We start from the raw sequence: 23,800 nt of genomic DNA, 5'->3' as shown, positions 1-23,800 counted from the left end.
TTTGTGTGCTCCGTTGTCTTCATTGCAATATGCTCTGTCTGGTTCTTTCCCGGGGGTGTACGGTATGGCCTTGTGATGGCAGTGTAGGAAATTGAGCAACAGAAATGTGGAAGAATGCCTGATGGTTAAGGCTTACAAACAAATTAGCGGCTGCTCCTTCACGTGACCAGAAATGTGCCTAGATGCACCCCTCTGCTCTGCGGTGATCTAGTTGAAAACTCCATCAGATTTGGTGGAAAGGAAGGTCATGATCATGACCATACAGCAACACTACCGAGATAGATAGATATATTGGTTGATATAGGCCAGAGGGTGAGTGGAAAAGAGACGGTTAGCCTGTGTCCGCAACACCATGGACAACACCAACGCCACAAAACCATGCCATACCTGTCGACGCCGTCGAGTAAAATGCGACCAGACCAAACCACACTGTCGAAAATGTGTTTCCAATGGCCTTGAGTGCCTTGGATATGGGAAACTGATTCTTTTCGTGGGAGGTGTTGCCAGTCGGGGCAAGATGATGGGGAAGACGTTCAGCGAAAGATCGTGCAGGTTAGAAGCGGAACCACCAGCTGCTTCCAGGACACAAAGCCAGGCAGACATGACAAACGACCTTGAGCCCCTGGACTGTCGCAGCAAGAGTGGATTGCTCTCATTCAGCCCTCTGGATCCCTGGCTGCAAGGGCTGGACCACTGTACCCGACACTACCTGAGTCACTTCCTCGTCCATGTCAGCAACGATCTAGTTGTCTACAACTATCCGGCTCAAAAACAGAATCCCATTGGACTTCTACTTGGATTTGCCGGTGCTGAACAAAACTCGGCTCTCTTCAATACTGTCGTCTCCATGTCTGCCCACCATCTGTACAATCTTTTGTCGAGGCCAGGGACGCCGAACGCTCAGAAGTATCACGTTGATGCGCTTCGTTTCAAAGGAAGAGCTTTGCAGCTATTAAGCCAGGAGATCAGCAATGTTAGCCCCTCCAAGTACACCACATTGCTGGCTTCCTCGATGCTTCTTTGTGACCTTGCTCATCTGGGATCGGGCGATGATACATGGCGCATCCATCTTGGAGCCGCCACTCGACTGGTTCGGCTCATAACTTCCCGCATGTCAGATTCGTTGGCTGTTGAGGAGATGCAAATGAGCGGTGACGAAAAGTCATTTTGCTCCTGGATTATCTCGCGTATCATTCTGTAAGTGGCCTATGCCAATACCGGGCCTCCTAAACTGACCGACCATGACCCAGCCAGGACATGTTCGGCTCCTCACTCTCCACCACAACAGCAAGCTGGAGTTGCCAGGAGCTATGCGGAATGGATCGTGCACTAAGGCTTGCGGAGGTTGACCACTACTCATCGTGTCCGTCACAGATCTCGCAGCTGATTATAGCTGCATCGTCTTATCATGATGTGCAGAATCTCGCGCCCTCTTGCTGTTCCGAATTTGCAACCGCGCAGTGCATACTCTTGTCTTTACAATGCTTTGACCCGACAAGCTGGGCGTCCGACCTTCAATCCCTGACGCCAGCGGCTGATGACTTTGCAGAGAGATATCACGTCGGGTCAGCCTACAAAGCGGCTGCAGCCCTCTACGTTTCCCAGATCATCTCCGAGTCCCATGGATATGCCTGCGACCACCTCCCAACTCCGGAACAGCGACACGAACTAGTTGATACTATCTTGCAGCACGTGTCGCAGATACCCCGCGACAATCCTTTATTCAAGTCGACCATCTGGCCGATTCTCATTGCTGGTGCAGAAACTACAAATCCACACGATCGCGCAAAGGTCTTGCTACATTGGAAAGAGCTGTCAAGGGTCGTTCCATGGCAGTCTACTGTCAAGGCAGAACAAGCCCTCAAGGAAATATGGACGCGGATCGATGCTGCTTCCTTGACCACAGAATCAGAGTCGGCACCAGCCAGTCGACAGAAATGGCTCGCTGAATTCCAGACCATCGGTGCTTCTATCTATCCAGCCTGAGAGCGATCATCTGAAGTCCTAAGCGACGTCTAGCCGAGGTCCCAAACGTCCAATCTTGCCACTTGCTCTTTGTCTTGCAGTCAGGATGCTATTTTCTCCCAGCAGCGGCTCCAAGCTTCGCCGTCTATGGACATTTCACTGGCCCAAGCTTAGATAATTGAGGGGTAAGCTCTCGACCCCAAGATGGAGACGTTGTTGGAGTAAGTTTGGAGATAGCTGGAGATATGCAACGCCTTTTTCCGCGCTGATAACCATATCTAACGGTACTCCAATATTCCCCTTATAGAATTTAGCTCCCCATCTGCCGGGAATGCGATCAACCTTCTCTACGTGCCCTTTACCCCCGCACAGAACAGACGCAATGCCTCCGCATGTCCCGACTCTCACGCTCTACGGCAACCACTACAACATCGGCCTGCAACATGGCCAGAAAGCCAAGGATCGCATTCAAAACAACATAAAAACCTATACGACGTTCTTCCACGAAACCGCGGGTCTCTCCTGGCCCGAATCAAGATCCCGCTCGGACATCTTTGTCCCAACTTTGCAAAGGCTCTACCCCGCCATCCTCGATGAGATTAGAGGGATTGCAGATGGTTCAGGTCTTGAGTTTGCGGACATACTAGCACTAAATGTCCGGAGTGAGATTGCGCTTACGAACTACGAGAATGCGCCAAAAGATCCGGATGAGGAACGTATGCAGATACCGGAGATCACGGATGGGTGTACGTCCCTAGCGCAGTTGAGCGCGGATAAAGAGAGGCTCGTAGTTGCGCAGAACTGGGACTGGCTGCCTGAGTTGGCGGGCGGGATGGTGGTTTTGGATGTCGCCATTTCCGAGTCTGATTTCAGTTCGGAACGACAGGCCAACGGGAATAATAATGGTCGCGGGAAGAGGTTCTTTACTTTGACCGAGGCCGGCCTCGTTGGGAAGATTGGCCTCAATTCATCTGGGCTTGCCATCTGCCTTAACGCTCTACGCTGCGGCGCCTTCGATGCCAGCAGATTACCGACCCATATCATGACGCGGTATATCCTCGAGCACGCATCGGAGTTCACCGTAGCAGTAGAAATGATCCGCGAGGTTGGAGGTGCTTCAACGGCCAATATGCTGATGGGGGACGTGTCCGGCAGATTCGGCACTGTGGAGGTTACGCCGTTGGGGATTTCGGTCCTTGAGCCTGCCAGCAGGCCCTCTACCTCTGAGGTTGAGTCAGAATCAGGGTTCTATCTAAAGAAGGGGAAAGGGCCACTATTCATCGCACACACGAACCACGTCGTCACGCCACCAACGGGGTTCCCTCGTGGTGCGATCTACGATCGACCAGCGGCTAACTCGTTCGCGAGGTTGGAGCGGATAACTGAGCTGGCGAGGGATGATGCGCAGGAGAGCGTGCGGGTCTGTGCAGAGTCAGTCTATGCGCGCTTGAGGGATCAGAAGGGGGATCCGACGGGGATCTGTCGCGGGTTACCGGCGAATGCGCGGGGCATGGAGAGGATGACGACGCTGGCGAGTGTGGTGGTTGAGATGGATGTCGCTAAAAAGAAGGCGAGAGGGAGCGTTACGGCTGGAAGGCCTTGTGAGGACGGGTTGCAGAAGATTGAGTGGGAGTTTTGATGGCAAGATGAGAAGCACACGGTTGTAGGGCTACTCGATTGTATGATAGTCCTAGGGAAATTGTTGAGGTCCTATGCATCGCCGTACCAGTCAGAACTCATTCCTTGACTTCAGTGAGCCTGGTCTTAGTGAACATGAATACAAACTAGGCGTGGCCAACCTCCCCGGCATGAGTAGCGAGGTACGTCTGTGGCCAGGAGCGCAAAGCACATTCCCGATGAAGGTGGCCAACGCTCTTCCCGCTAATTCCTCCGCCTAACACATATCTTCGCACTGCGACAATCGAGGCTGCTATGGCTAGCGGCAAATAGATATCATATGAAAAAAGGGATGATCTATCTTTTGCACGGTCCGCAGCAGAGTTTGGCCCGTTGAAACTGAGCCTTGCTCGCAACGAAGACGGCGTGATCGAGCCTACCTAATTCAGGTCCCCACGCTATTTAGAAAGAGGAACTAACTATGGACAGTCAGGTACCTACGGAGGAGCTCGGTCTCTTTCAGCGTCACGACTCATGCCACCCTCGATCGAAGAACCCAGAAAAGCACTAAATGATTTCAAGCCCCCAATCCCATTTCTACGACCTCCGAAGACGACAAGCCTTGGCCAACACCTAGACTGTCACTATAGTGAGATAGCTAGGCTCTAGGACGTGGCTTAGAGTTTCCATGTCGGATGAAGCGCGAACGGGACTGCCTTGACACATGCCGGGTGATCAGCCCTTGAGTGTTGCAGTAGTTCCCGCTTCTCGTTTGTTTCCTGACTTTCATTATCTGGCCCAGGATGAAAGAAAACAGCCTTGGCCGAGCTTGTTGCTAGGGTCGGAAAGTGTTCGTTTGTTGGGCGTCAACCCTGGTATGGAGCAGCTGAAGCAAGGCTTGGACAACGATCGCTATTCACCCCTTCCTTCGGTGAGCGCTGATGAGAAGCACCCATGGCACGACATCAGCACTGCTGCTTGTATCAGCCTGACCCAGAATCCAAAGGCCAGCCAGATCACCGACTTAGGGCTTGCGATCTCTTCCGAATCCCGACCTCCATCCCGTCCACTCCAACCACACCAAACAGAACCGACTCTCGGGCCCAGGCTAAGATGATCTGATGATCACATCGCCGATCCGGGCGAAACACGAGCTTCAGTCAAATTCCAAATCCAAATCGACGGCACGGCATCCTTACCCGTCCCAGTGATGTGATGATCATGATCAGCAATCACGGACCCGGCCAGGGCCCACGGGCCGCCCCCCGGCCCCCCAGTGGCGCACGCTAAACCGTTTGACAGGGCGATGCATCAAGTCTTATTGGGTCAACCCGGCTGTCCCTTCGCCCATCGCAGTTTCAGCGGCGGGAACTGTCTGGGTTGGTTGGTACCTTACGGATGATCAGGTTGCAGCGGGTTGTTTTCCTGATCCTGATCTGCTGATGGCTTGGGAGGAATCTGCCAGACCGTCTCTCGCAGGGGGGACCTGTCAGCGTGCGAAACAAAAAGACCCGGGGGCATGGATGATAGATCGAGCTGGGTTTGTTCGTGCTTTTGCTAATTATGGATTGGTCTTTTCGGAATCTCTGATGGGGCGATGCGGGAATGCAGGTTGACGGTTGTTATATCACATCCAGCTCTGCTCTTGCATTCAAATTCTTATATTTCTGCACTCGGAGAATTCTCATATCTCACTTTGCATTGCATGCTCAATTCTCGACTGCTGGCAAATCTTTATGTTACTAGGTGCTTTTCAAGCACGTCGATGCATCGGCCTGCAGCTGTCACTTCGACGTACCTTCTTTCCACGCAACCAACGCAACGAGTCGAGACCGAGATCTCTCCAGCCTCTAGAAACCGCAAGAGAGACACATCCACTTCCCTGCTCGGCAAAGCAGGCCTAGCCCTAGGGCTGACTGGTGAGTCAAAGTCAAATCAACACGCCCATTGCCATACTCAAACCCGACTAAACCATCACAGTAGTGATCCTCGCAGTATCAGTCCTCGTCCTCATAACAATGCGCATCAAATACGGCCAGAGCTTCAAATCGCTCTTCTCGCGCCGCTCAAAGGGGCGGAAAGCGAAAGGCCCCTCGATGATTCGTGATGATACCGATTCCTCAACGTCAGCATCGTCATCCGCATCCACATTTCGGCCCCCGAGATTGCAATCTATACGGCTCAGCAAGGAACTCGAGATCCTGGGTCTCTTAACGGACCCTCGGATCGCCATGGAAGAGACAGCGTCGCCGGCGTCATGGCTCTCGTCTAGTCCCGTCAGCACATTGAACGCCAGGGCTTCGCCATTACCATCGCCATCACCTTCTTACTCACTCTTCCCTACCGTTCAGCGACAACTAGTGCCGGATCCTTACTGGAAAGATTATGAGAACGACGACGACGGGTACGATACCGAGCGAGAGCAAGCTCTGACCTCCAAGGAAAACCAAGCATCCTACCCAGTCTCTCCACTGCTTCCGCCCCCACCATCGCTTTTGCTTCAGCCTCGGAGCCCGTCACGCGAACACTTCCCAGCACCGTCACCAGAAGCAGACCCAGGAACTGGAGCTCCGCTCAGCCCAGCACTGAGTTACCGCACCTTCGCGACCCGCTCGTCGGGGATCTTCCCGTGGGGTACGGAGCCACATGCTGTCGATGTCGAGGAGGATGTGGTGTCAGAGGTTCTGGTACTGCCTTCGCCGCCGCAATTCGCGCATTCATATGGGTATGAACGGCGTGCTGGGAATGGCGTGAATTGAACAGGTGGGATTTCGGTTTGGCGTTCAGATGATCTTTATGACTATACCCATGTTTAATGTATGATTACGAGTTTTCTGCCTTGTGCAGGTGGGCTTGAAGAAGCGCCAACTTGGGTTAGGGCAAGGCAAGGCAAAGCACAGCCAGCCCGGGGCTAGAACCTCGACCGCACGCGAGCTAGATCAAACGCGAACTACCCAATAAGCGGTTTCGTCCTGTTCTTAGCGTAAGATGAGTATTTCATTCGTGTCCTTATGCCGCGCTATATTATAGGCCACTATAGCCTTAGCATCTGGTAGTGCCTTCTTCAACGTCCTTGATTGGAACAACCCGACCAAAGCACATCAAAAACTCCCATCGGAGACACATGGTGCCCCATTAGATCGGCCGATGCGACTCCGTTTCCCGCCAATCGCGATTTGTAATAGATGGAGGTGACCAGGGCTTATCAAGGCATCGGCATATCGGTGGTTCGGGCTCGCGCTTTGGCCGCGATTACTATAACACTATGTACGGAGTAGGGGTATTCCATTCATCATTGAGGTACAAACAGATTCGTATATTAAGGCCTCCTATGTCGCCTTTCTGTAGCCGCAATCCAATGATCCACTGCCTACAACCGCATCTCACATTTACCCACCTCTCCAAGCAACAATACCAGCCTATAATACCAGCTCGATACTATACCTCAAACCGCAATGACAAAAGCGATCCTCGTCGCACTAGCCACCGGCAAACAAGGCAGCAGCACGATAGACAATCTCCTGCAGCAAGCCCCCGACGCCGACATCGAGATCCTAGCCGTAACCCGCTCCACCACCTCGCCCAGCGCGCAGAAACTCGCCAACAAATCTCCCAAGATCAAGCTCGTCCAGGGTAATCTGGATCAGCCAGACCAAATCTTCGAGAATGCAAATAAGGTCACGTCGGCTCCGATTTGGGGTGTCTATGCTGTGCTGGTATGTTACCCTGAGCAGTTATCCTACCTTGAAAGTTGAAGCTAACCAGCCACCTTGTCAGCTCGCTTCCTTCACCGGCCACTCCGACATCGAAGAGAAACAAGGCCATGGCCTAATCGACGCAGCGTTAAAGAATAACGTTAAGCACTTCGTCTACTCCTCCGTCGACCGCGGCGGCGAGGCCTCAATCAACAACCCCACCACCGTCCCGCACTTCATATCAAAGCACAAGAACGAGCACCATTTGATCAACGCCTCCAAGGGCACAGACATGACATGGACGATCCTCCGCCCTGCAGCCTTCCTCGACGGCGGGCTGGTCACCGGCTTTGCCGGAAAGGCATGGGCGACGGTGTGGAAGGTTGCCATGAGAGACGTGCCGCTGCAGGTCATCGCCGTCTCGGACATAGGCTTTTTCGCGGCGCAGGCTTTCCTCAAGCTGGAGGAGTACAGGGGGAAAGCTGTTTCACTGGCGGGTGATCAGCTCTCGTTTGCTGAGATGGCGGGCGTCTTCAAGAGCGTTACGGGGCGGGATGTGCCTACAACATTCGAGTTCATTGCGCATTTTGCCATGTGGATGGTGAAGGATATGGGGACGATGTTTGCGTGGTTCCGGGAGGAGGGGTCCAAGGCTGATATTCAGGCTCTGAAGAAGGTTCATCCCGGTCTGAAGGATTTTAGGGCTTGGTTGGGGGGTGAGAGTGAGTGGAGGAAGGAGGTGTGATGATTATTGACTTGTTAGATTGATATAATGGTAGTGAACGGATGGATCTGAAGTGGATAATATATAATGGTACCTAGTGATGAATAAGAAGTGGTCAAAGCTTGCCCCCACAAACACTCAAACTCTATCAGAATCTGCCCCTCCCAACACAACAAACGCTCTAACCATCCATCAAGGTCCTCACCCATCATATTACCGTCAATCCCTGTAAAACCCCCCGAAATGACAGCCCCCACCTGCGCTCTCCCATCCTGCAACAACCCGGGCAGCAAAAAGTGCTCCGGGTGCAAGAACACCTCTACCCATTACTGCTCAGCCACATGCCAAAAGTCCCACTGGAAGGAGCACAAAAAGACATGCGAGAGCGCCGTCAAGGCAAACTGCTGGGTGATCCGGCCCAATCCCATCTTGCCCGACGCTGACCCCGCCGACGACGCCAGCTACATCGAGCCCCTCCCGCTCACCTCCTACGGCGATTGGGGCGCCGAAATGCTCGAGCTGGAGTCAAAGCTCACGAACTTCAGTCCCGACGAGGCAGGAAAGTTCTACTCGCACCAGGACGGCGTCGATACGTGGTACTACTACGCCTACGGCGGGACGGGCCCAGGACCCGAGAATAAGCTTGCGAGTCGGCTTATTGGGCGCAAGCAGAAGGGCGATGTTGCGATTGTGAGATCGGGACCGGCGGACTCGAATGATTACCCGCATAAGTTCGGGAAGGCGGATCTGGTCGCGACGGCCAAGTTCTACCGCACTAATAGTCCCGCTCAAGTCTTCCAGGAACGGGAGCAGTCGCGGGTGTTTAGGAAGATGGGGCTTGGACCGTCTGCTATGCGTCAGTCAAGTGAAACTGCGGCTATGCAGGCGAAGCTGAGTGAGTTGGGCGAGAAGTATGGGTTCCGGTCGAACTAGATTGGGGGTTATTACTTGGCTATGTGGTTATGGAGTACGGCTTCGGTGTTATGACTCTATTCTCGACGACGGTGGCAGGTTTTGGATTTTGGCGTTGGAGCGGACTTCGTTTTGGTGTTGCAGACATGCAAGGTTCTACAAATTGATGGACTCGTGATTTGTATACTTTGGCTACTGTTTCACCGATTTCCTGGCAGAGGAGGATCATCATATCTACCGATTGTCAACCAAATTTGGATTCGGATGTTGAATTTTGACCGTCTGGGCTATGGTCAAAAACGTGCAATACGCGAATACTCAAACAATGAGGGTCCGTTGTCGAGCATCTCCCGTGTATTCTAGATGAGAATGTCATTGACTTGTTGTTACGTTCATAACAGCCTCTTTCTGGCGACGATAAAATCCCCCATCGAAAGGCCACGAAGCTGCAGAAAAAGCCTGCGGTGGTAGGGTAGCAGCGGTTTCCGCCAGGCCAAGCAACGACCTGACCTTCCCACTTGTAACCCAGGGTAGCTAGCCACGGAGTCGCTGGCCCTGGACCCTTACGTTCATGCACTTGGCCTCGCACAACGAACTCCCACCTGGCACCCCGGCGAGCATATTACTGCCGTATTCAAGAAGCTCTGGGCTAGGAACCACGCAAGGGTCGTTTTAGCAACTCCTCTCATCATGGTGTTGCTCAGAGAGATGATCCTGCTACCTATCGAGCATTCCGCAAAGATCTCTCCATTATTAGGCCTAGCTGTAGTGAGACGGTCCAACTGCAGGGCCTACAGCAGCTGCTGTGACCACTCGCCCATGGCACAAGTCTCTGAGGCCGCCCAGTCGGTGGCGCTAACTTCTACGACGTGAAGGCTCTGTTCGGCTGGGTCATACAGACCCTAGCGGATGGATGAAAGCGTCCTTGAATTAAGGATTGTCAACTTGTTGCAGACGTCTCCACGATAGGGGAATAACTCATCAAGGCTTGAACTTAAGGTGCTGTGACCCAGCAGACAGAGCAATCGCCAGATTGATCAACACCAGGTGCGACGTGAAGATAGACTTCCTGCACCTCTCAATGGCCTCGATGACCCGACAAGTTGAAACACCGGGTGGCTGCATATTGTCCGACAAAATTCCGACGGGTTGTAAGGATTGCATGGGCCATGTGGCACTAGTCAGGGTAAAGCTTTTCAGGAGAGAGTGAATGGCATTCACCCAGGTGGACTGTGGTGGAGAGGAGTGTGTGTCTATTTTGAGCAGATTCAGCCATAACACAACTCTCACACTCTCCCCACCATTTCCCTGCCACCTCTCTTTCTTTTCCCTTCCCATCTTCTTCCTCTCTTTTTCATCTCTTCTTACCCTCGTCTTCCATCTCATCTCCTTCATTACCCTCGATCTTCCATCTTCCCCGCGCATGGGCTCCTCTCAACCCAAGAACTCCTCCGAAATGGCAGACAGCACTTCCAGCCACTCCATCGAGCTTGGTCAACAGGCAAAGGCCCCAACTGTCTCTACCTGCTCGACTAGCCAGGGACGCGAGTATCCTACTGCGCGTGAGCTGAAGACCCTGCCCCGTGTTGCTGGCAAAGTTCACTGGACTGCGTACACCATTGCCTTCGTCGAGCTGTGCGAACGATTCTCCTACCATGGGACTACTGCCGTCTGTAAGGCACCTTTCTATTCGATGTAATGTCAAAGATGGGACGATTCTAACCTCTTAGTCACCAACTTCATTCAGCAGCCTCTTCCTCCTAACTCGACCACCGGCGCTGGGTTTAGTGGCCAGCCCGGTGCTCTAGGCCATGGTCAGCGTGCATCGACTGGTTTGAATACTTGTATGTCCTCTCTTTCGTTCTAAATTCAGAGATTATGATGCCTTGTTATCATCAGCACTAACCCAATCAGTTAATACCTTCTGGTGTTACCTGATGCCAATCTTTGGAGGATGGATCGCAGATGAGTTCTTAGGTCGTCTCAACACCATCCAGTTGTCTATCTTGTTTGCCATGATTGGTCACGTCCTTCTCATTATTTCTGCCCTCCCTCCGGTTATTGCTCACCCAGACGGCGCTCTTACTGTTTTTGCCATCGGTCTCGTCATCTTCGGTGTTGGTGTCGGAGGATTCAAGTGAGTGATCCAAGACTCATTAAAAAAAAATACGCGAGATGATGCTAATCCTTCAGATCCAACATCGCACCATTGATCGCAGAGCAGCACCGGGGTTATCGTCCATACCTCAAGACCGATCCTGTGACCGGCGAACGATACATTGTGGACCCAGCACAGACTGTCAGTCGGGTCTTCATGTACTTCTACTTCATGATCAACGTCGGCGCCTTGATTGGCTCAATCTCCATGGTCTACGCGGAGAAATACATTGGCTTCTGGCTGTCGTTCCTCCTTCCAACCGCCATGTTTGCATTCTGCCCGGTGGTCTTGTTCCTCTGCCGCAACAAGTACGATACTACGCCCGCGACAGGGTCAGTTGTTGCAAAGGCTTTTAGGCTGTGGGCTTTTGCAATGAAACCGCATTGGACTTGGAATCCCATTAGACTGTAAACGCCTCTCTGGTCGGCCCAGGTTGACGGCAGATGTGCTAACGTGAGCAGGTGGAACAACTGCAAAGACGATGACTTTTGGCGAAATGTCAAACCAAGCAATCTCCGTCACCGACCATCTTGGATGACCTTCGACGACCAATGGGTCGACGAAGTCCGTAGGGGCGTCAAAGCATGCAGCGTCTTTGCATGGTTCCCACTATACTGTCCGTCTATCTTGGTCACTACAATTTGAGCCCTTTTATCCCAGACAAACCCCGCTAACATTCTTGTGATACAACTTAGGGCTCGCGTACGGCCAAATGACCGGCAACCTGATCTCACAAGCCGCAACCATGCAACTCCACGGCGTTCCCAACGATATAATAAACAACCTTGACCCCCTCGCCCTGATAATATTCATCCCAATCATGGACCAGATCGTTTACCCGCTTATTCGCAAAACGGGCTTCCGCTTTACCCCCCTCAAACGGATCTACGTCGGCTTTATGGTTGCCTCGGCATCCATGATCGCAGCAACAGTCATCCAGCACATTATCTACGTTCGCAGCCCCTGCCACAACCGCGCCTCTTCCTGCGACAAGCCCGCCAACTTGAGCGTTTGGGTGCAGACAGTCCCATACGTGCTCATCGCACTGTCCGAGATTTTCACCTCAATCTCCGGCTACGAATACGCATACACCAAGGCCCCGAAAAACATGAAGAGTATCGTGCAGAGCTTGTACTTATTCACGAACGCCATTAGCGCCGCGATCCAGCAGGGATTGACGAGTCTAAGCGCGGATCCCCTCCTCAAGTGGAACTACGGCTTCATCGCAGTGCTGGCATTCTTTGGCGGCCACATTTTTTGGCGCCGGCATTGGCGGCTCGATAAGGAGGAGGATTACCTGAATCATTTGGAGCCGTCCAGCTTCTTGGGTAGGAACTCGGGGCAGGGCCGCCGAAATAGGCGACGCGACGTGGATTTGGAGCAGTAAGGCTTGCTGCTGCGCTGCGCTTCCTGACTTTTTTTTTTTTCAACATTTGCCATCTTCTGGACTTGACTGAGCATCTATCTGCTTGAACACTTGACCTGATCTTACTTTGACTTGACTTGACTTGTTCACTAATGTATCGAACGAGGCGGAGTGCTACCTGAACGAAAATTGCTGTGCAGTTACTATCTCGTGGCACATGACTTGGATCCTATGTATCTATGAATCCTGGTTATTCCTTGATCGAATTGAATCTTTGATCTATGTCGCTTCAAGCCTGAAATTCCTGTAGACACTGTACATCCCACATCTTCCGTTCAATGTTAACGAAGTATTGCTTGGTGATTATAATGGAAGGCATCGAATGCTTCGCCCGTCGGTCATCGGTTCTGTCCTGTAAGTGAGAAAGCACAATTCCGCTAATTCTTTCTATCTTCGAGCGAGATTTTGAGAATTTTGAGAAGTCATTTTTCGTTGCCATGTTTTGTCTTGCCCTGCCAAACCGCTAGTCACGTGGCATCAAGCAATCGCTCAGGCGCGAAGCCCCAAAAAATCTAGAAACCAAACAAAAGCATATGCGCCGATGATGCCCATGATAATATACAAAGTGATATCTTCAGTCCAGTCCCAACAAACAATAAACCCACACATCCGAGCCCGCATCCAGTCAATGAGCACGGGCCGTAAGCAATTCGTACACCCTCCGCATCCTCCTCATCCTCCTCACGCTCCAATTTAGATCGAGCTCGTCAAGTCTTTCCTATCATTCCACTCAACCTCCCCTGTGATATCCTTAATCTCCTCCAATTTCTCACCCAGCTTGACAACCGAGAAACGAATCATACGGGGGTCGAGCGATAATTGGCGGCGAATACCGAGCTGCACGGGGGCGGCGGAGTCGAAGCGCATGATGAAGTGGTGGCCCTCTGTGTACCGGGCTTGATGTTTCGTTGTGGTCTTGGGCAGTCGGAAGACTCCCCAGTTTGTGTAGCCGCGGATGACGCCGCCGGAGCGGAGGACGAGCGAGCCGGCGTTGCGGGCGATGCTGTGGGTTGTTAGTTAAGGCGATTCTATCGGGCTTTATGTTGATGCAGGTATGGGAGCGCAGAAGTGATGGATGGGGGGTTCGGCTTCACGGTTGGGGTACGTACTCTCGAACCTCGTTCAGACTGCCCGGGCGGACCTAGGGGGGTCAGTTAGTAGAGCGTTGACAACCTTTGAGGAATCAAATCGATGAAAGGGACAGAACTTACAATAGCAATCAACTCGTACAGCATCGCGACGAACTAAGAAACCAGCAATACCGTAAAGAAAGTGGGGTTGGCGTCGGGTCGGGGAAGGCTGTAGAGACAGAAAAGCTGGAGCCGGAGGTGAAGATTTTCCCGAGTCGATTCCGAACTGACCAGCACATGCATGACGCGCTTATCAGTAGGTCTTGGCGCTTTATCTACTCTCCGCCGACATCATCTCGACTGTTTCCCTCTTTCACCTCACACCCTCCTCTCCTCTCTGCCCAATTTCTTCTATTTTGCTTATTTTCCGCACAGAAAACCTTACAATGTCTGCCGCCGCTCGAGTTATCCGCCCCTTTGCCTCTCGCGCCCTTGCGCAGAAGCTCCCTTTGAGCTCCGTCCGCAGGGTCTCGCCCGCAGCCGGTTTCCCGCGGGGAACAGTCCGCAGCTTTTCGCGGAGCGCTTTCTGTAAGAATCGCACAGAAATGGCCTCTATTGAGGCATTGGGCTTAGTCGCTGTCTCTTCGGCTTTATTATACTAATTATATGTTCTCTGTTCGCAGTGGAAGTGAAGAAGTACACCGAGTCCCACGAATGGATCGAGCTCGCCGATGACGGCAAGACTGGTGAGCTCAACCCAACACCCTACCTCCCTTATACTCCCCGGACCAGCTTTGCAACTCGGTCAAGCTCAAAAGCTAACCATTGACACCACTATAGCCAAAATTGGAATCACAGAATACGCCGCCAAGTCCCTCGGTGACGTTGTCTTCGTCGAGCTCCCCGAGGCAGGCGCTGAAGTCGCTGCCGGCGAACCCGTTGGCGCCGTCGAGTCCGTCAAGTCCGCTTCGGACGTCCTCTCTCCCGTTTCCGGTGTGGTGAAGCAGGGCAACGAGATCCTCAATGACAAGGCCAAGTTCATCAACGAGAGCCCCGAGGGTGATGCCTGGATTGCCGAGATTGAGGTCAAAGATGTTGCTGAGATCGATGGACTGCTTGATGCCGATGCTTACAAGGCCACCATTGACGAGGAGTAAGCCGGTCACGTCCTGGAAGTGGATGGGCTGTCTCGGTGGTATGAATCGAATAAGCTTGGCAATGATTTGAATGGAGAGCGGAGCGAGTCTGCTTTGGTCGACCTTCGACCCTTGTTGTTATGTTGTTTTCCCTAGAAGGGAGGTATATGACGTTTTTGCTTTGCTCGGGAGATGGAGTCTCCGTTAGACTATACGATGCTCAGCCCTCATCGGCGGCGTGCGCTGGAAGGTTCAACATAAAGGCGAATATAATATCTGAACGGCTTAAATGCTCCAGACTGACTATAGCCTCTGGTCCCTTCATGAATGGCTCGTAGTCGAGGAGAATTTGGGGTTGTATATGTACGGCTTTTCGTACAGATCTCATTTACCTTCAGTGTTCCATAACTTCCTCCGCATATTCTCACAGGAACGCTATGGGTGCGCGGATACATGTACCTCCAATATTGAGTGACGAAAGTAAGAAGATATACTTCATAGTTCGTCCTCAGCCCAAACCGTATATATAGGATCAACGCAAGTGGTCCAGGAGATTCAAAACGCCTCTTTACTATTATCGTAAGTCCCCATGGCCAGAGGTGATTTGAAAGGTTTCCAATTGCGAACTGGTATGCCCATCGCAGAAACAAAGTACAAGCAAATGGAATCTTGGGTGCAATGACTGCCTTGAAGCATTGCAGAGCGTTGGTCAAGTGGATCCAGACCACATAGATCATCTTCGGTGGCTCACCGTGGGTATTAGGGCTTCATGGGGCATCAAAGGAATAGGTCTCGAGGGGTAAAGTCGAGTAAGGACTAGAATTCAATCATTGGATGAAGTTGACAGAGCTAAGAGATCTATTCCGCAACATTGTCTATCCTAGATAAACGCTAGACTGACGAATAACAAGTCTAAACAGGAGGAATGGACTCGCGGCAAATAGGACACTGCAAACGAAGCTTCATCCAGCTCTCAAGACAGGCGCTGTGGAAAATATGGCGGCAGGGAGTAACCATATAAGTGCGGCGAGTGAGCAGACTTGTTGCTCCATCCGTAACACTACTGCCGCCGGCGGCTCCTGGTGCTGCGAGAACAGGTACATCGATGTCTTGCATGCAGATAGCACAATCAAAGATCGCCCTCTTTCGGTCCTTGTTGCGAGCTCGGTCGTCGTCTTTTGAGTCCGAAGAGTCTCGACCGTCTGCACGCAGGGCGGATATAGAGAGGACGCCGCCACCGGATTCCGCGTCGGGGCCTGTTTCCGGGTCGTCACGAAGAATTGGGTGGTAGTCGTAGGCAGGAGGGGCCCAGCCTCGGGGAACGAAGAATCGGGGGCCTAGGATGTCCTGGCTTGCCAAGAGCCAAACTTGAATCCATACCCAGCCAGTAAGGGAGAGGGCGATTTTAGTGTCTGGACGAACCCATAGAACGTTTTCGCGTACTGTGAGGAAGTAGAGGAACGGAGCAAGTCTGAGACAACTTTCACCGATGACGAAATCCCATTGTAAGGCTTTTCGGCAGTTGCGCATGACATTGCGGTATATTTGCGGTACCCAGAATGAAAGGTAGATGAACGCCAATACCCTGGCATACCAAGCACCCAGTCGATTGGGCCAGAGGAAGGACCAGACAGACACCAAAAACATCACACAGAGAATGAAGTAGAAGCGTGTGTACATCGCGCCAACATCACTCCGAGTTTCTCGGGCTGTTGGCACCGTAGAACGATTTGGTGTAGCTACCTCCTCTTCTTCCTCCTCGGCAGGGGGATCTTGATCGGGTGTCAAAATGACGATCGGCGTAGCGCCAGTATCTCTGACTCCAGCCGCTGTAGCAGGAAGAGGTAGCCCACTAGGGCGAGTCGAGGATGCTGGCGGACCGGATCGACGCTCCTGCTCTCTTCGTTCCGGTGCTTGAATAGCCCATATCTCTATCATGAACTTCATTGCAATATAGCTGACAGAGAGAAAAGCGAGAAAAGCCAAGGTTGCCATGACCAGGAATGTAAGAGCGGAGTAGAGCTCCAGTAGGATGAAGGCTAGCACAAATGCGTCTCCGTAGGCCATGCAAGCAATTGTATAGAAACTGATCCGACTTCGTGTTGACGGAGTAGAGGCATCCTTTATTTGTCGCATAAGCAGCATAATTTGCCCGATAAACGTTGCGCATATCAAAAACACAACGTGACTGGCGTATCTAGCGTACTCCTCTGTTTTGGGACCTCGTAAATACAGTCCGTCCGTCGGAGGAAAATCAGGGGCTCCTTTCGTCTCGAGAATGTAACCACAGTCAGGTGAATACACCACGCCTGACATGACCATCAAAGGTGGGGAAGGTATTGGCGCGCCCATTGGGAATCTCAGCTCCTGCTCTATTTGATCAATGACCACTTGATCTGCCAAGTAGCCTTCGATAGCCACAGGATGCTGTTGCAAGTAGACAATGTGTTCACATTTGGGAGATGGAAATTCCACCTGCTCCGTCCCAACTAGAGAAGACCAAGGGAAAAGTGTAGGAGGTCGATTCTGCTTTTCCGCAATAGTGTCCGAAAGAGACTTGACAAGGAGCTGATGGGAAATATTGTAGGAGTCCATTGTCATAGTCAAGTGTGGTAGACTAAACACACCACGAAACTTCTCACTCGTCGTCGTCAGGACAATGCCACCCGTCTCAGGGAAATGGACCCCGTACAACGAGATGTACCAGGTGTGGCCCCAGTAATCATCAGTTTCCACGGACAGCGTTGCTCGGATCTCCCGGACATGGCCTTGAGCAGACTCCAGTTCCTCCCCGCCTCCCTCGTGGACATTCAAATAGAACTCTCCGCTGTTGCCAGTGATGTTCTGACCGAACTCGCGGGTGAAATACTCATGCTCGAGAACGATAGCGGTTGTGTTGAGCGGAGGACGGTCTGCATCCAGCTTGCGACGCACCCAGTCTCCTCTCAGAGTTCCTGTTGAGTTGCGATAAACGGGTAGGGCCAGTTGGGAAAGATTCAATGCGCGAGATGCGTTGCCGTCTTCGAGACCGCGCGGAGGTACTAGACCAGAGTCTGAAAACGCCGATCCCAGTTGATAACGAGCTCTCTCCTGAGCGTCTGCTAGGAGTCCCCAGTCATAGCTATCGTTCTTCCGAGCTCCGATAAATGGGAGCCATTTGTCGGCTTGCGGGTCAAAGTCACCATATCGGGACTCGTTCAACAGATGCAGCGCTTGACGTTCCCTTTCAAGCTCCCGCTGGTGCTCGCGGTCTTGGGATATTAACGGCGGATGTGACTGTGAGCTGAGGAGAAAATAGAGGACGACGAGGAAGAAGAACAACGAGCCGCGGTGGTCCATAGTACTAGAGACACCAGCAGCCGGGCGTCCGATGAATCAAGCCACCTTACGTCGCGAAACGAGCTCGCATCGCCAGAGTCAGGCCAAATAATAGCTCATCTATCTTGGACCATGGAGAAAGATCAGGCACGAGAAGAGCCCGAGGCAAAATATGTAAAGATGTTGAAAGAAGACGGAGTCGATGATGCGATGAGTCGGCCTGCATCAGAGTAGCAGTGGGGAGCCTAAATCCTCAGGCCGTTATCGCTCCCCGCGTCCGCGTCTCCTGAGTTGCTCCGACGCTCGCGATCTGTTCCCTGCCATACATCGCGAAAGCTTCATTAGCCGTGTTATCCCCCCAGCGAACTGGACAGGGGCACCGTCGCACCTCTAAACTATATTACCGCCTCTTGCGCTGGCGCAATGGCTTCCAGCATGCCTCTCCCCGTGCCGCCGCGGACTCCCACTCCACCTCCCGATGATCGCAACAGCGCTTTTGTCTTCCCATCGCATCCTCCAGATCGCGATACGTTGTCGCCTTTAGTTGAGTCTTTCCCACTGCGTAATGGCTCTGATACGGAAGATCGCAACCGCCTGAGTCCTACCAGGGGCTCCTTCAACCTCTCTCCGGACACTGCACAACAAAATGGCCAGACGGACAATGCCTCGTCCGGGCCATTCAATTTCCAGACCACGACTATGGCGAAAAGCCCAGTGGTGAAATCTGTAGGATCAGACTCGTCACTTTTATTCTGTGGGCCATGCTAATGTCAATCCTTCAGAACATCGGTCAGCGACGAGGCCACAAGTACAAGCACAGTAGTATCTCGCATCAGATCTTCCTTGAACCTCCTCCGAGAGCCCCATTGGCTTTACCCAACTCGCTACCTATACCGACGCTAAAAGAATGTCGGGCCAGCATGTCCGTGGACCAGAAACGAAGATTCTGGTGGAGCGTGTGCCACATGTTCGTCGCCGCTTATACTCTGTGGAGCGCGCATGGTTCCCTGGCCATGACGGCCCTGTCTCACTTGATCCTGTTCGATTCGCTCGGCGCGTTACTTTGCGTGGCAGTAGATGTTCTGGGTAATTTTGAAGTCTGGAAGAGATCGAGCATTCGACATCCGTTCGGCTTAGAGCGCGCCGAGGTACTGGCTGGCTTTGCGATGTGTGTCCTCCTCCTATTCATGGGATTGGATCTCATTTCCCACAATCTTCAGCACTTCCTCGAGTCTTCACCTGGCCATGAACCTCACCATGAACACGCCCATGAACGAGTCTCCCCGGGGAGTGTGGACTTTACCGCGCTGCTTGCTATCTCGTCCACGCTGATTTCTGCTATTGGACTGAGGAACCATGGTCGGATCGGAAAGGCAATGCGCTTTGGTTACATCGAGTCTTTACCTTCGGTGCTCAGTAACCCGTCTCATTTTCTTACGCTCTCTTGCTCTACGTTGCTTCTGATACTTCCCTTGGTGTCGATCCAGCTTTTCAGATGGCTTGATGTCACACTGTCTAGCACCATAGCGATCTCCATGTGTTTCTTGGGGGTACGACTCGTTAAGACTCTGGGGTCTATGCTGCTTATGTCCTATTCCGGACCGGGTGTTTCCGATGTCGTTCGGGATATCGAAGCCGACCCTTGCGTGTTCGCTGTCGACGATGCAAGGTTCTGGCAGGTGCATTACGGGCTGTGTATGGCAAATTTGAAGCTTCGCGTCTCTGGCTCGGAGGAGAACCTTGCGCGTCTTCGTGACCGAGTCTCTAGTCTTGTCAAGAATCGGCTTGGAGGAGGGTACGGCGGTGGTGGCCAGAAGTGGGAGATTTCTGTACAGTTCGCCATAGAGAAAGCATAATCTGGCTATTTGATGGAGATAGATGCTGATAAAGCAGTCATGGCCAATAGAGGATCTGAAATGGGAAGCAATGAATCGCCTTCACTCGAAGACACTACTCATATAGGCTGAGTCCTGTTGGTACTCATAGGACAATCTCGTCGCTATTGGGGTAGGATTACATGAACTCCATTTTCCGATAGGAGACTTACAAGAGGATAAATACACAGGCGGCATAGTGGTGCACTTAATCTAGGTAACCCACCGATTTAGCCCTATTCTACTCTATCTTCCCAGTCTACCCAATACCATAATAGGCTCTCAAACCGGACCTTCGCCACATCTGGATCTTCAACCATTTGTATTTTGGTACAAGTACAGGTTTCTCCGCTGTCTCTGTAGCCGTAGCTGTAGACCGGACATGAACCCGTGCACTCCATTCCCTGGATACCTCCACGCGGTATCCTCAAGCAGAAAAAAAGGCGAACGACGAATATGATATAAACAAGCGCAGAAATTGTACAGCATCCCCTCACGACGTCGCAGCCAAGGTAGCAGACTCTTCCACCTTGTTCAAACCCTCGTCTCGTCGTCGACGCTTCTCCAGGATAGCTTCCTTTTGCTGTGCGAGGATCTTCAGTTGTCGCTGTTCAATGCCCTGGATCCAGTAGCCGAAGCTGCCGCCGATGCCGGCGAAGAGGGGGTACGCCCAGAGGGACTCTTTGACGAAGAGAGGGCGCATTTCGATGCCGAGTTGCCAGAGTCGGACGGCGATGCCTGCGGGAGGACGGTCAGTAACGTGCCTTGTCTATAGTATGCGGCGAGAGGTTCCGGTTGGAGAGTCCGTGAGGCTACAATGCAAGTCGACTAGTATCTCCGAAGCCATAAACAGTGGTTGCCGTGGGGTTGCAGGTGGACGTACCGAAGCCGCTCCAGAAGAGGACTTTGTGAACCATGATGGCGGGTGGAGGGGTCGCTTCGGACTGCGCAGGATGTGGAAAAAGGGTATTGGGAACTGCCGCTAGACACTAGGCAGACAATTGCAAAGGCGGCTCGGGCAGGGTAGCGTCGCAATGGAGCTCCGTCTGCAGAGAAACAGTCAGTTCGTCGGGATGAGGTTGTGCTCCGGCTTGTGTCGAGTGTCGAATCACGGGTCCGCAGTTCCCAATCCGCTCCGGAACCGCGGTTTCGCCGACTTCCGTCGCGCCTGCGATCCAGGGTCTCGGGCTGCGCAACACTTCAGACGAAATAATGTTGATACTTGGGCCAAGTTGACTTGGGGCAAACTGTCTGATTTTGTCGGCGTCCGGTTATGGATGGGTCTGTGGAGGCTCCCGGGGCGCAAGTGAATGGCGTGAAGCGACCGTCAATCGATGCCCAGCGATTCCAGCAACGGAAGAAGTTCAAGACCGAGGAGTTGCCTTTGACTGCGGCGCAACACGAAGCTATTGAGGATCTCCTTCACAGCTTCAAAAAGAAGGGAGGGTTCGATCATATTCGCAAGAAAATATGGTCGGAATTTCATGATGGTGTATGGAAATTTTCATTTTATTTTTTGTTTCAAGCAGTAACACTGACCTGCGCCAGGAGGGGAAAGCGGAATTTACGAGACTTCTCACCGAACTAGCGGAGTCTGAGATAGAGCGCGAACCTGATTTACTCTCGAGAGAACAAGGCAAGGCCGCGACGCTGATTGAAGGCGCTGTCGACCGCAGTGATATCTACAAGACCGTGGAGAAGACTTTGGATGCGCTGGCCGCAAAACACCTTCCGGCTATTTTTGAGGCAATTCAGGAGGTTCGTCGGCAAGAAGTCGGCGATGAGCAGGCCACTCGCGAGGAAATTGCAGGCAATAGGACGGACGAGGACTACGCTATGATCGTGAAGGCCAAGCGCGACGAGCGTGAGAAGATCTGGCGGGAGGAGGAACGTAAACGCCAGGAAATTGAGGAAGAGGAGGCCCGTCGGAAAGAGGAAGAAGACCGAAAAGAGCGCGAAATCCAACGAAGAAAGGACGACGAAGAACGAGCTAGGAGACGAGAGCGTGACGAACAACGGCGCACGGAGCAGCGGGCCTTGGACGAGCAACGGGAGAAAGAACGCCAAGAGCGGTATGAAGGACGACGGCGTGAAGATCGGGAGAGGTACCGGGACTGGGGATACCGTGACCGAGATCGCAGCCGAACAAGGGACGGAGAAGTGGACAGAGACCGTGATAGGTTCAGGGACCGAGATTTCCGTTACCGTGACCGTAATCGCGACCGCTCCCCTGGTCATCGCTCTGAGCGTGGCCTGTCACCTCAACGCAAAGACTCTCAGACCGAGAAAACCCCGGTATCCAAAGAACCTACACCTCCGCCACACCCGCCAGCTCCAGTGGATGAGAAGGCGTTAGAAGAGGCAGCCTTGCAGCTCTTGCTTAAGGAAGGTGAAGAGCGAGCAGCGAAAGCCCGTCAGAAGCCAGAATTTGATTTCGAAGAAGCCGAAGCGATTGAAAACGGACTTAAGCCACCACCAACCAAACCCAAGGGCGCTTCAGAGTCGAGGTTCTCCGATACTCCTACTAAACCAGGTACCCCGGCCGTTGATGCTGACTATACCCGCAGACGTGGATCGACAGTAGCAGACGATCGAAACCGGAAGCGTGATAGCAGCGGCAGTCGCCCAAGGAGGAGAATATCACGATTCGACGACCGTGATGGTCGATCACGAGAAGCTTCTGTCCGACCTCGGGATCGAGGCTCGGATGACAGACCCCCGCTTCACAATTACCGACAGCCCTATAGAAGCTGGCGACCTGGTCGCAGTCGGAGCCGGTCTCTCACTCGAACACACGACAGAAACCGCGAGCGTGATCAAGATCGAGACCGTGATCGAACAGATGGAGACAGAGATAGGAACAGGGTCCGAGATCGAGAAAGGCGATCGGACCGGGACAGGGACCGTGAGCGAGACGATCGTGTTAGAGATAATGACCGCCGTCGAGACCGCAGCCGGGACCAAAGTCGAGATCGTGATAGGGCTAGGCCTGACAACGATAGGTACCGGCGACGATATAGCCGCTATTCTCGCTCGTCCTCAGCGCGTCCAGGCCACCGGGACCGAGATCGTGACAGGGCACGAGAAAGGGAAGGTGAGCGAGATAAGTCGAGGGACCGAGATCGAGAGAGGGAACGAGACCGCTCTATGAATAGGGATAGGTCAAGAGACAGGGAGAGACATCGAGATCGTGATAGGGAGCGGGAGCGGGAGCGAGAAAATGACCGCGACAAAGAACGCGATCGTACCCGAGATAAAGATGCTCCTTCGGAGCTAGACAGAGAGAGAGACCATGAGCGTGACCGCGCACGGCCTGCCGAAAGGGACAGAGAACGAGACAGAACCGGTGATCGAGACCGGACTCGGGACAGGCCTGCAGAAAAGGACAAAGATCGAGACCAAGACCGCGGTAGAGAGAGGGACAGAGAGAAAGATCGGAAGCCCTCTACCTCACCACATCGTCGGCGCTCCCCAAGTATGCTTGACATCGACCGCTACGTCCCGGTCACCAGCCACCGCAGCCGATCTCCTCGCCGACGCCTTCGATCGCCAGAAAGAACTGAGGAGCGGCCTCGAGGCTTCGTCGACATAGACCGGTATATGCCGGGCGGTGGAGATCGAGAAAGGGGCCGTGAAGGGCAGGTTCAGAACCAGGCCTCGAAGACGCAAAGCTGGAGGCCTGGCGATGCAGATGAGAAGACTGCAAATAGGGAATAGGCAGACGGGCGTATGGATACCTACACGAACCAGTGTTTGCTGCCCCAAAACTTGTACGAGTAGTTTTAGGAACCATGTAAACTATTAACGACAACATAGATAATCAATTAATGGTCATCCTCGATTCCTTTTCTTTAACCTCTTAGCTATACATGTAGAAAGTGACTGCGAGGAAAGAAAGAAATAAA

The 23,800-nt window shown here is 52.8% G+C and overlaps 12 protein-coding genes across 12 annotated transcripts; 9 read left to right on the top strand and 3 right to left on the bottom strand.

Annotated features, from left to right (window-relative positions):
• Nucleotides 1-352: 352 nt before the first annotated feature.
• DSM5745_06625 (Zn(II)2Cys6 transcription factor) lies at nucleotides 353-1,986 on the top strand (the record flags this gene model as incomplete). The annotated part of the gene is made up of 2 exons (XM_026748641.1): nucleotides 353-1,197; nucleotides 1,251-1,986. 2 exons carry the CDS (start codon nucleotides 353-355, stop codon nucleotides 1,984-1,986), a joined length of 1,581 nt encoding a protein of 526 aa, XP_026602945.1.
• Nucleotides 1,987-2,347: 361 nt separating this feature from the next.
• On the top strand, nucleotides 2,348-3,604 carry DSM5745_06624 (uncharacterized protein; the record flags this gene model as incomplete). Its single annotated transcript, XM_026748640.1, has 1 exon — nucleotides 2,348-3,604. The coding sequence occupies one exon, from the start codon at nucleotides 2,348-2,350 to the stop codon at nucleotides 3,602-3,604; it is 1,257 nt and encodes a 418-aa protein (XP_026602944.1).
• Nucleotides 3,605-5,347: 1,743 nt separating this feature from the next.
• Nucleotides 5,348-6,341, top strand: DSM5745_06623 (uncharacterized protein; the record flags this gene model as incomplete). The annotated part of the gene is made up of 2 exons (XM_026748639.1): nucleotides 5,348-5,501; nucleotides 5,563-6,341. The coding sequence occupies 2 exons, from the start codon at nucleotides 5,348-5,350 to the stop codon at nucleotides 6,339-6,341; spliced, it is 933 nt and encodes a 310-aa protein (XP_026602943.1).
• A 696-nt stretch (nucleotides 6,342-7,037) lies between these two features.
• Nucleotides 7,038-8,022, top strand: DSM5745_06622 (uncharacterized protein; the record flags this gene model as incomplete). Its single annotated transcript, XM_026748638.1, has 2 exons — nucleotides 7,038-7,298; nucleotides 7,360-8,022. 2 exons carry the CDS (start codon nucleotides 7,038-7,040, stop codon nucleotides 8,020-8,022), a joined length of 924 nt encoding a protein of 307 aa, XP_026602942.1.
• A 222-nt stretch (nucleotides 8,023-8,244) lies between these two features.
• DSM5745_06621 (zinc finger MYND domain-containing protein) lies at nucleotides 8,245-8,934 on the top strand (the record flags this gene model as incomplete). The annotated part of the gene is made up of 1 exon (XM_026748637.1): nucleotides 8,245-8,934. One exon carries the CDS (start codon nucleotides 8,245-8,247, stop codon nucleotides 8,932-8,934), a length of 690 nt encoding a protein of 229 aa, XP_026602941.1.
• A 1,435-nt stretch (nucleotides 8,935-10,369) lies between these two features.
• DSM5745_06620 (putative MFS peptide transporter) lies at nucleotides 10,370-12,458 on the top strand (the record flags this gene model as incomplete). The annotated part of the gene is made up of 6 exons (XM_026748636.1): nucleotides 10,370-10,586; nucleotides 10,644-10,757; nucleotides 10,828-11,050; nucleotides 11,107-11,403; nucleotides 11,533-11,687; nucleotides 11,767-12,458. The coding sequence occupies 6 exons, from the start codon at nucleotides 10,370-10,372 to the stop codon at nucleotides 12,456-12,458; spliced, it is 1,698 nt and encodes a 565-aa protein (XP_026602940.1).
• Nucleotides 12,459-13,190: 732 nt separating this feature from the next.
• DSM5745_06619 (mitochondrial 37S ribosomal protein bS6m) lies at nucleotides 13,191-13,732 on the bottom strand (the record flags this gene model as incomplete). Its single annotated transcript, XM_026748635.1, has 3 exons — nucleotides 13,191-13,500; nucleotides 13,607-13,638; nucleotides 13,709-13,732. The coding sequence occupies 3 exons, from the start codon at nucleotides 13,730-13,732 to the stop codon at nucleotides 13,191-13,193; spliced, it is 366 nt and encodes a 121-aa protein (XP_026602939.1).
• Nucleotides 13,733-14,013: 281 nt separating this feature from the next.
• On the top strand, nucleotides 14,014-14,724 carry DSM5745_06618 (glycine decarboxylase subunit H; the record flags this gene model as incomplete). The annotated part of the gene is made up of 3 exons (XM_026748634.1): nucleotides 14,014-14,155; nucleotides 14,251-14,313; nucleotides 14,408-14,724. The coding sequence occupies 3 exons, from the start codon at nucleotides 14,014-14,016 to the stop codon at nucleotides 14,722-14,724; spliced, it is 522 nt and encodes a 173-aa protein (XP_026602938.1).
• An 891-nt stretch (nucleotides 14,725-15,615) lies between these two features.
• Nucleotides 15,616-18,042, bottom strand: dscA (ubiquitin-protein ligase dscA; the record flags this gene model as incomplete). The annotated part of the gene is made up of 1 exon (XM_026748633.1): nucleotides 15,616-18,042. One exon carries the CDS (start codon nucleotides 18,040-18,042, stop codon nucleotides 15,616-15,618), a length of 2,427 nt encoding a protein of 808 aa, XP_026602937.1.
• A 414-nt stretch (nucleotides 18,043-18,456) lies between these two features.
• Nucleotides 18,457-19,877, top strand: DSM5745_06616 (cation efflux family protein family; the record flags this gene model as incomplete). The annotated part of the gene is made up of 2 exons (XM_026748632.1): nucleotides 18,457-18,747; nucleotides 18,804-19,877. 2 exons carry the CDS (start codon nucleotides 18,457-18,459, stop codon nucleotides 19,875-19,877), a joined length of 1,365 nt encoding a protein of 454 aa, XP_026602936.1.
• Nucleotides 19,878-20,388: 511 nt separating this feature from the next.
• On the bottom strand, nucleotides 20,389-20,812 carry DSM5745_06615 (putative NADH-ubiquinone oxidoreductase 14 kDa subunit; the record flags this gene model as incomplete). The annotated part of the gene is made up of 2 exons (XM_026748631.1): nucleotides 20,389-20,633; nucleotides 20,779-20,812. The coding sequence occupies 2 exons, from the start codon at nucleotides 20,810-20,812 to the stop codon at nucleotides 20,389-20,391; spliced, it is 279 nt and encodes a 92-aa protein (XP_026602935.1).
• A 356-nt stretch (nucleotides 20,813-21,168) lies between these two features.
• On the top strand, nucleotides 21,169-23,612 carry DSM5745_06614 (uncharacterized protein; the record flags this gene model as incomplete). Its single annotated transcript, XM_026748630.1, has 2 exons — nucleotides 21,169-21,387; nucleotides 21,444-23,612. The coding sequence occupies 2 exons, from the start codon at nucleotides 21,169-21,171 to the stop codon at nucleotides 23,610-23,612; spliced, it is 2,388 nt and encodes a 795-aa protein (XP_026602934.1).
• Between the last annotated feature and the right edge of the window lie 188 nt (nucleotides 23,613-23,800).

The sequence above is a fragment of the Aspergillus mulundensis genome (assembly GCF_003369625.1).
Source record: "Aspergillus mulundensis strain DSM 5745 chromosome Unknown scaffold_6, whole genome shotgun sequence".
In the NCBI taxonomy this organism is placed as follows: Eukaryota; Fungi; Ascomycota; class Eurotiomycetes; order Eurotiales; family Aspergillaceae; genus Aspergillus; species Aspergillus mulundensis.
Note: the sequence above shows the minus strand (reverse complement) of the source record. Positions and strands in the feature narration are given on the sequence as shown.